Here is a 10,177-nt window from a genome sequence, read left to right as displayed (position 1 = left end):
CAGCATGTCTTTGCAGGAGAGATTCCAATTGCTGAACTGGCCTAAAACTCCAGCAACTGGCCTTCTCACTTTCCAGACAGTTATTAATAGCTGCTGGGTGGAACAGTGGTTAAAGCAAGCCGCCCATGTACTGAGGCTACAGTCCTCCTGCAGCGTTCACAGGTTCGAGTCCCGGCCTGCTGCCCTTTCTGCATATCCTCCCCATTCTCTCTGTCTACACTCTGAATAAAGGCCACTAGAGCTGCTGCTGCTGCCATCAAATGAGCTGATATTTTCCATGAAATGGCAAAATATCTCAGTTTTAACATCCTATATGTTCTTTGGTGGTCATCTAAATCTGGTTTGTTGTGGTTCCCAAGAACCAGAACCAAGCAAGGTGAGGCAGCATTCAGTTATTCTGCTCCTCACCGGTGGAACAAACTTCCTGTAGACCTGAGGTCTGCTCCAACTGTCAGCTCCTTTAAATCAGGGTTAAAAACATTACTGTTTACTCAAGCGTACTTAAATTACCTGCTGGACTCTACTGCCCTTATTTTTAACAGCTTGTGCTTTTTATTATTTTACTTCTTTTCTTATCATCTTATTCATAATTTTATTCAATATTATTTGTTATTTACTATCTAATTATGTCTTGCCGCTTTTAATGTCAATGTAAAGCACTTTGAAATACCTTGTGTTGAATTGTGCTATATAAATAAACTTGCCTGCCTTGCCTTATATTCTATTGGCAATAAAAGGAGATTTGCAAATATTTGTATTTGGTCTTTATTTACATTTTACATGGTGTGCCAACTTTTTGGGATTTGGAGTTTTACATATTTTCTGCTTTAATTTATCCTTTAGTGTGCTCTAGTCTCTTTTTGTAGTCATTTTTTCCCTCCTTGTGATCTTTTTTTCCTCAGTTTGACTTTTTTAGTGCTTTGACAGTGCTAGGGTTTCTTTGGGATGTTGCTTTGTACAGTATCTTAATGTATTCACGATCTTCTTTGTACTTTGGATTTTTCCGAGTCCCGGCCTGCGGCCATTTGCTGCATGTCGTCCCCATTCTCCCTCTCTACCCCCTTCCTGTCTACACTCTGAATAAAGCCCACTAGAGCTGCTGCTGCTGCAAACAAATTAGCTGATATTTCCCATGAAATGGCAAAATGTCTCAGTTTTAACATCCTATATGTTCTTTATATTCTATTGGCAATAAAATGAGATTTACAAATAATTGTATTTGGTCTTTATTTACATTTAAAATGGTGTGCCAACTTTTTTGGATTTGGAGTTTGACATATTTTCTGCTTTAATTTATCCTTTAGTGTGCTCTAGTCTCTCCTTATAGCCATTTTTCCTCCTTGTGATCTTTTTTTCCCTCAGTTTGACTGTTTTAGTACTTTGACAGTGCTAAGGTTTCTTTGGGATGCGGCTTTGTATCTTAATGTATTCCCGATCTTCTTTGTACTTCGGATTTATTTTTTTGGATGATGTCTTTTAATCGTAGACTCGATAATATCTTTGATTATCTTAATGCCTATTTTAAACGACCGGTGCTAGCAGTAGTGTGAGCAGCCCTTTAGTGCAGCTCTGTTTGACAGCGTCTCCACGTGTAGCCTGTGTTTACATTCTGCAGAGGAACCACGTGGACGTCGCTACTCGCCCTCTGATTGGCCTGACGTCACGGAGGCTCCTCCCATGGGTGGGAGTCGCACACGGAAGCAGTTTCTTACCGCGTAAAAAAACACACTTTGCATCCACTATTCCCACGTAATACCATGTAAATACGACCAAAAGGGTGACCTAGGCGCTTGCCTTTTCGTTTAAATCCAACCGCAATGTAGAGAAACCCTTATTAACCTCACAAAAGGTTCATGCGATTCAGTCTCCATTAGAAATGCACATAGGGGTTACCAAAACACGGTAAATAATCGGTTTCCCTTCGCCTGATTCTCGTAATAACCTATTTTACAGTAGAAGGGAATAACTTAGTCCCGTTTACGCCGCTCAGTGTTGATCATTTGCGAGAATCTCGGTTCGAATTTGAACATTTAGCGGGTTTATGTGAACCGGGAACGCGCATGCGTACTGGGCGCGGCAGACACACGGATATAAGGATTGGCGCCGGCGCCACAGCTGATGCATTCATTCATTCTTCACCCGAGAGGTAAGACCACCGACCCCAGTAGGACAGCTTTACCGCTTAATATCCGCACTTTTAGGCCAGATTTCTACCCACAAAGCCCTCAGAGTGTGTAGAAAGTGAGATTTGAGCTTAATATACAAGTAGAAATGTGGTTATTTGGTTAAAACGACTTGGAAAAAGAGAAGAGGAGAAGAGAGGGGGGTGCAGATCTGATAAGTTTCAATTCCTGACTTGCTATAGTATTATATACTTGCACTGGATCTGTGTTTTATTGTATATTGTGTTTTGCAAGCTTGATATTTGATTTTTTTGGGGGGTTTGGGTTTTTTTTTTGGCTCCCACATCGAGTAGTAGTTAGAAAAGTATGTTTTCAGGATGCCCTTCGCCTCTTTCAGTCGTTTTTTCTCTGCAGATATCAAACTGCATGTGTGTAAAAGAGGTAGACGATCAGTTTTATCTGTGATATTGAACATTGAGAGTTAAAGTTGCCCTGAATTATGGTTCTAGGTTAAATCGACGCACGTAGCCTACGGCGTAGAGTACGCGGCGACGCGCACCCTTATGCTGCGAAGCTCTGCGTCGGTGTAACGCAGAACCATAAATCATACCTTTTGCTGGTACAGAGCTCACACAGCTTAGCCCCGAGGTGGCCGCACTTTACTTTACTTTATTGGCGCGTAATGGGCTTTGAACGAGGTCCCACTAAGATATATGGCTCTCTGGTGTTTATTGCAGCATTGGGCAGTGGATATACTGTATTATAGGTGATATTTGGGGGTTTTCTGCCTCGTTTTCCCTCCCTGATTTGCAGAGTTTCAGAGGCTCAAATCCTCCCGCTTCTGCGTCTCAGAAATTGGCGCGTCATTGAGTTTCAGTCCTCAATAAAAGTGGAAATCTGGCCGATTTCAATAATAAAACTACACAATAGAAGTGCCAAGAAGGGTAGTTTACCACTGAAGACCAGAAAGGTTGCTTAGATGGCCGTATTTTTAAGGTTTTTTTGTTTGAAAGTGAACCGCCAACCCCCTCCTCCCAGGCAGCTGCTGCTGCAGCACTAGCTTGCAGAAAGCTAGTTTGGCTCTTTTTATTCTTCATTTTTGTCACTTTTTCCAGTTTTCTTAGAGGTTGAGAGTTAAGCAGTGTTTACACACGGTCCTTCACCTTTGTTTGTAGCTGGGTATAATGATTAAAACCCGACTGTATGCAGTTTTATTGACGACCAGAAGCTAATGTATCGAAGCTGTATCGGTTATCATAAGCTGGGCCACAGACTGTAACCATGTCCAAACTGAGCCATCAAAACAACTCAAACAGCACTTTCCTGTAGGATTATTACAACTTATTACAGCTTTAGTGTGTATTTATTAGTTTTAGAGCCATTTCACTATAGTAGAGCTATCTTGAGCAACCTGTGGACTCGATGACTCACATGAGCCCCAAATCTGGTAGCTGGTGAAATGGTGTCAGCAGCTTTTTAGTGTCTTATTACTCCTAAAACTGTTTACAAATGCTCACATATCCTCTCATAGTGTTGGTGTGGAAATATAAAACTGATTATAAACTCATTATTTCTTTTTTTTCTTTCACAAAGGAGCCATAATTAAAGCCACCATCATGTCCAGACGCAGGTAAGCAAATTTTTTTGGAGACCCTGCTGTTCAGAGAAACTACCTTCCCCCCTTTTTCCCCCCTGGGGGATCGATGAGTTTACTACTGAAACTTCCTGTGTCATGTAAAAACAGTTTCATCTTTATGCTCAAATGAATCTATTTATTTTATCCTTTTATTTATTCAGGAAAGTCCCATTGAGATACAATATCTCTTCTGCCAGGGAGTCCTGGTCAAGATGGCAGCAAAAAAATAAATTCAGTTTCATATAAAAGAAAATACATACAAGGACAAGTAACTTGTAAAAAATAAAAAAATATCAAAACATAAAACATACAAGGATCAGAAAGCTAAAAAGAATTCATGACAAGAATGACACTTGATTAAAAACAATGACATTGTTCTGTAAAAACTGATTTTAACATGTGTTTGAACATGTTAAGAGAGGGTAAATATTTAAGGTTGAGTATGTGTTGTAGCTCATTCCAAACTTGCGGTGCATAAAAGGAAAAGGCTGATTTACCCAACTCTGTTCGAGTGCTTGGGACCATGAGGAGAATTTTCTCTGATCTGGTATTATAGCTGCTAGAGTAATATTTTAATAAATTGGATATGTACAGCGGTAGTTTACCCAGTAATGCTTTTGCAATAAATATTAACATATGTGATTTTCTCATTAGACTCAGTGAAGTCCATTCAACTGTTTGATACAAAGTACAATGATGTGTACGTGCACTTGAACCAGTTACAAACCGTTTTAGTGAAAAATAAAAATAAATCAGAAGTTGCATTTGTGAGAATTAAGTCATAGTGTTGAATATCAAGTAGTAATGCATTTTCGGTGAAGGGCAGTAAATGGGGTGTAGTTGAAATGAATGCCCTGTGTGCTTAATCATAAGATAAACCTAAGGTGGACATTAATATAAGTGTTTTTTTTTATTTCAGTGGTCGTATCACACTTCAAGCCAGAGATTCAAACACGCCTGGACCAACAGTCAGACCTCCCCTCAAGAAAAGGAAGTCGGAGGTTTGTTTCTTTCTTTTGGATATGGTTAATAACTCTGGTATTACTGTCTTTTACTCAAACATAAATGCAACTTTACCTTTTTTCTTCCTTAGCCTTCCAAGAAAAAGCTGCAACCTTCTGCTAAGAAACAGAGCTATGAAATACAGGTCAGTGTCTCCACATCTCCTGAACTCTTAATGATTGCGTGTTAAGAACTGATAATAAACTGGTAACACATCCCAAGCTTAAGTCTTATCTGGTTTGTGATGGACGGACAGCCCTCCCTCCATTGTGACACACCCTGTTCTTTATATTTATGTTCAACTGTGTATTTCTACGAGTTTCCTGTGAGCTGCCTCAAAGTAGCTTATCTTATTTTGATAGTTCCCTAAGTGTCAAATACGTTAGTTATTAACTCTGAATAATATGAAGGGCCTTTTCTTTTTTTATGGAGTTCATTATGTTTTTATTTTCCTTTTCCAGAAGTGCTGGCCAGCGGATGATGTGAGTCCCTGTCTTCTCATTGAAACCCCCCACAAAGAGCTGGAGCCCACTGACCCGTCGGGTTTCAGGCAGTACAGCTTTAAGAACCTCTTCATCAAGGCGTCCCCCATTCCTCGCCTGAGGTAATTTAGAATTATACAACTAAAAACTCCCTCAACTCTGTATTCAGATTTGAATGCTCTGGTTTGACGAGGTCAGTCTGAGTATCAAATCTGAATCCTTCAGATAAAGTCAGATGTGTGAATTGGTTTAAGCTTTTGTCCCTCCGTCTCCTTTCCATGTCTGGTCAATATGCTTGTCCTTAGCTAAGAATTGAATCAATAATTATTGAGGGGGAAAAAAGAAGAGAAAACTTAACTGAATAAATATGTTTTTTGTTTTTCAGCTGGGCCAGTTCAGATGATGTATGGATAAAAATGCTCAACAAGGAACTTTCCTATGTCCATGACAAGAGCTACCTGCAGCGGCATCCCAATCTGCAGCCCAAGATGAGGGCAATTCTCTTAGACTGGCTGCTGGAGGTGAGTTCTCATACTGGACTTGAAAATGTATTCATTTATTTACATTTGATTACAGCCATTTGAGTAAGGCCTTATAGACTGATCTGCATTTGCTTCTTTACACAGGTGAGTGAAGTTTACAGCCTCCAGAGGCAAACGGCATACCTCGCTCAGGACTACTTTGACCGCTTCATGCTGACTCAAGAGAACGTCAACAAGGATTACTTGCAGCTCATTGGCATCACAGCGCTCTTCATTGCCTCCAAGATTGAGGTGAGTACCTTCTCCATGCAGATTCAGCTGAGGCCGGTTCTTTGCAATAAATGTGCCATTTACCAATGTTTTTGACACTTTTTATAATTCTACTTTAATTTTTATTTTCAGGAAATCTACCCTCCAAAAATCTTTGAGTTTGCATACGTCACAGATGGAGCCTGCGACATGTGGGACATCCAGCGCACAGAACTTCACATAATGAAGGTATGTTAACTGAGTACTGTTCTTTTTTTAACCTGCTGAATGGAGCTGGTGGTTTCAGGAACAAACTTGCACTGTACACACCATAAGCATCCAGTTAACAGTAGAGCTTGTAGAAAATGACTAATAACTTCAACTATGTTTGTGCTGCACTCCTACATATTTTTTTCTTTTTTTAATATGATGGAAATGTCCCCCTGCAGGCATTGGACTGGAAGTTGTGTCCAGAGACGCCCATCTCCTGGCTGAAGCTGTATTCACAGGTGGAAGCTCAGAAAGATGGAGAGAATTTTCTGGAGCCACAGTTCTCTCAGGAAACGTACATCCAGATCACACAGGTACCTTCACATCTGCCACGTCCTCTTGAACTAGAAGAGGATCACACCTCTTTTCTCCTTTCCTGTTGAAAGACTTAATGTCTAAGTAATAGAAGGTGATATTTGCATGGCATGCTGTAAGGACCCTCTCTTGACATGTCGCATACTATGTATTTTGCAGTTGTTGGATTTGTGTATGATGGACATCAGTTCGTTGGACTACAGCTACAGCATTCTTGCTGCTGCCGCCTTCTGCCACTTCTCCACTTTCGACGTTGTTCATAAAGTCTCAGGTTGGTCACCTTATCTGCTTTACCCATTAAGACTGTACATTTTGTAGCCTTTGTCTTTATTTGAGGTTGTTTTTTTTTTTTTTTTTTTTATTATGTCAATTAAGCATGGCGTTCATATGCAAAATTGGTAAAAGTGTAAATGTTTGTCTCTCACAGGCCTGACATGGGAAAGCGTGTCCTCCTGTGTGCAGTGGATGAGTCCCTTCATGGATACCCTGCGATCTGAAGACAAACCTCAACTCAAGACATTTCCAAAAGTTGACACAACTGAAAGACACAACATCCAGACGCATGTGACCTATCTGGACCTGCTGGTGAGCAAAATTGACCCATTGAAGTAATTTTCACATTTTAATTGGACGCAAAAAAGCTTGATTTTTACCAAAGAGCAATGGCACCACACCAGACAACTTTAGGCTTCCAATGATCGAGTGTGGCCCGACTCGAGCCTCACAGCCACCAGTTACTTGTCCAGTGAAGCGTATATGGCATCAATCTTCATGTTTTTTATTTATTAATTTCTTTTAAAGAAATTATATTGCCTCAAATCAAGTTGGGGTCTCCGATTGCAAACTTTAAATATCAAACACGCTTGTATATGACTACTAGTAGCTTCTAGAGTAACACTTATTAACTAATTGTTGCATACTTACAGCTCACACATTTGGCAATAAACACAACTTGAACTAATTGAGACACAGAAGACGATCATGTGGTAGAACTGGGGCCAACGTGTCATGCTCGACGTATTGCATGGCGCTGATTGTGCTCCATTTCTTGAGAGATCTTATCTGCAAAATTGCGGCAAGAGAATCTTTTGAGGCAAACATCAAGTGTGGCGTCGCAGCAGGGCTGAACTAAATGGTGCGCATGCATTCAGAGGATTTAAATGAAATTGTTGAGATTGACCTTTCAGCATTACCAGTATAACTGGAGTTGAGCAGTTACACTTTTTAAATGTCAACATTTGCAAAAGTGAAGGTGTGGTGTGTTTTTAATATATTACCTTGAAACAGTGATATGTAAAAGATAGAAATGACCTCAGAACTTCACCTTGAGACATCTAGACATTTCATTGGTGGTGAAAAGGCAACACTTGCAGTCACTTCCAAGTCAATTGTTTAGGTTTGAAGTCGGCCTGTTTTAAGTCCTGTTACTACACGTGGTGTTCAGATAACTCACCCTCTTCTCTTTTCTCTCCTTGTGCTGCAGAGGAAAGCTCAGGAGCGGCAGATTGACAGCCCAGATTGTCAGCTTTCGCCGGTTGCTTCGGGACTGTTGCTAACGCCACCCAGCAGTGCAGAGAAACCTGCCAATCCCTGAATAAGATGAGATCCCGTGAAAGGTGTTACCTGTCTTCAGTCGGACCTGATGTGAACGCAGACGTCTCGGACCGCAGCAGGCTACGCAGGATGCAGTTTGGGCAAAAAGGACCAGATTTTTTATTTTTTATTTTTTTAATAAACACTAAGCTCAGGCTCCTGGTACCAAAGGCAGTCATCAGATAAGTAGTTGAGTAGGGGGACAATCTGCCGCAGACCAGTACCAGCGGCTGTCTTTTTTTTTTTTCCCTCCTCCCCCCCCGTTAGTGTGAATTTTGGTCTGAACCAGCAGCAGCCGTCTGGACGAGACGGATGTTTTTACATGAATCCGCTGCTTCAAGTGGAGACGCTGGTGGAAGCCAGGTGAACAAGCTTTTCTTTTAAATAAAGTTTTAGTTTTGTGAAATCTTATAATTTGATAAGTATTATCTGGGAATTTCACCGGTGCTACTTTTAAAATGAGCCTCGGATGCTGTCAGGTGCTGCTTCAATTGATTCTCAGGAAATGAGGAATTTTTTTTCTTTTTTTTTTTAATGTTTCTCCTCTCCAATCGCTCACATTTGACTTTGAAAATAAATTGAGTGTTTAAATGAATACCAACACCTGTAATTTAAATTGATGTGCATTTACTGTACATTAGTGCCACAGAGGGACGTATGAGCTACACATCGTTATATCTACGGGAGCCAAAGGAAAGTTCTGGCTCTCTGATGTGTGGCTGTTTTTAATGTACCTGACCTGCTTGTTTTTTTTTCTCTCCCTGTTGCATCCTCGTGTTACATTCCTGGTAAACTTGACATTTGTACACATTTTATTTTTCTTCTATTCCCCCATGTTTAAGTGCTTGTATTTATTAATAAGCCTTAATGTGTAAAGAAAAATGTTCATATGTAAAATCTCAGTGAGTGAGCTCAGCGTCATCACCGCCAAAGGCAAGCGCTATTTATGATTTTTCTCTGCTCTGACAACTGATGAATTCCAGTTCTGCATTAAATGTACATTAGCCTTTTATGAATTAGTGCCTTTTTGAGGGGGAAAAAGAAGAACTGTACATTACTTAATTTAAGCCAGAGAACGCCAGAATGTGGTGATTGAATAAACCTGTGACTGTAAACCTCCACAGTGAACAATGAACCACGTGAACTGTAGGAAGATACGGAAAAAATGTTTATTTTTGTAAATACAGCATTTCAGAAGTGTATTTTCTCTTTTATATTGTATTGTTTTAAATAAATGAGAAGAGATTAGTTGTTTTTTGTTTGGGTCTTTTTCCAGTTTGAGACATCCTTAATCTTTCAGTATTTGACATGTTACTCTGCTTCTTTCTCCTTGTTGGCAGTCTTGATTAACTACATTTGAGTTGCAGAAATCTAGTCAGGGAGGTGGGGTGGTAAAATGCATATTAGGGATGGCTAAAGCTGTCTTGTGCTCTAATGTCCACTTGAAGTTGCCGGTGGTGTGTAGCATCAGGGTCTCCTGCATCCGTGCCCACGTCTCTTCAGCCCTTCATCGGTGAAGGAGATCCTCCCGCTGGACTGGGGGTTTGTCGCTTCATCCCACATAAATTGAACTGTTTGAAATAGAAATCTTCACCCTGAATTTTATGATCCCCAACTTACAGGAAAAGAAAGTTGCATCTGTACCATATCACGATAGATGACAGTGATTCGCTTGTGTGTCCATACCAGCAGACTGGAGCATCTCTCCGAAAGTGAAAGTATCACGTTGGGATGAGAAACAAAACAATCTCAAATAAGGAAAAAAAAAAAAAAAACCCACTGGGTATCCTTCGACTTGACATTTCCTGCAATAATCAACTATCAGGAGGTCAATAGATGATTACGAAGTGATTGTTTTAACAAATGATGCAGTCAATCAGTAAACAGTGAGTGAGAAGTTCCTCTGTATAAAGGGTTAGTCACTTAGATAAAATAAATATTAGTAGCTGAATCATCTGTTTTCCTGATGACGCTAAACAAAAAGTGTCTTAAGTTGTCATCGGTCATTGTTTTTCGGAGACATTG

General features: G+C 40.2%; 1 protein-coding gene across 1 annotated transcript; it reads left to right on the top strand.

Annotated features, from left to right (window-relative positions):
- The first annotated feature begins 2,128 nt into the window (after nucleotides 1-2,128).
- On the top strand, nucleotides 2,129-9,382 carry ccne2 (cyclin E2). Its single transcript, XM_061717354.1, has 12 exons — nucleotides 2,129-2,146; nucleotides 3,717-3,753; nucleotides 4,679-4,760; nucleotides 4,853-4,906; nucleotides 5,223-5,365; nucleotides 5,629-5,764; nucleotides 5,870-6,016; nucleotides 6,128-6,223; nucleotides 6,424-6,558; nucleotides 6,719-6,830; nucleotides 6,987-7,144; nucleotides 8,043-9,382. The coding sequence occupies exons 2-12, from the start codon at nucleotides 3,740-3,742 to the stop codon at nucleotides 8,151-8,153; spliced, it is 1,188 nt and encodes a 395-aa protein (XP_061573338.1). The 5' UTR covers nucleotides 2,129-2,146; nucleotides 3,717-3,739; the 3' UTR covers nucleotides 8,154-9,382.
- The last annotated feature ends 795 nt before the right edge of the window (nucleotides 9,383-10,177 follow it).

Source organism: Cololabis saira, chromosome 3, assembly GCF_033807715.1.
Source record: "Cololabis saira isolate AMF1-May2022 chromosome 3, fColSai1.1, whole genome shotgun sequence".
Lineage (NCBI taxonomy): Eukaryota > Metazoa > Chordata > Actinopteri > Beloniformes > Belonidae > Cololabis > Cololabis saira.
The sequence above is the reverse complement of the archived record's forward strand: the minus strand, read 5'-3'. Positions and strand labels throughout refer to the sequence as shown.

Excerpts from the sequence above, each read along its gene's own strand:
- ccne2 (XM_061717354.1), top strand. Across the intron at positions 4,907-5,222 it reads AACAGAGCTATGAAATACAG|AAGTGCTGGCCAGCGGATGA; the intron begins GTCAGTGTCTCC and ends TTCCTTTTCCAG. Across the intron at positions 6,559-6,718 it reads CGTACATCCAGATCACACAG|TTGTTGGATTTGTGTATGAT; the intron begins GTACCTTCACAT and ends TGTATTTTGCAG.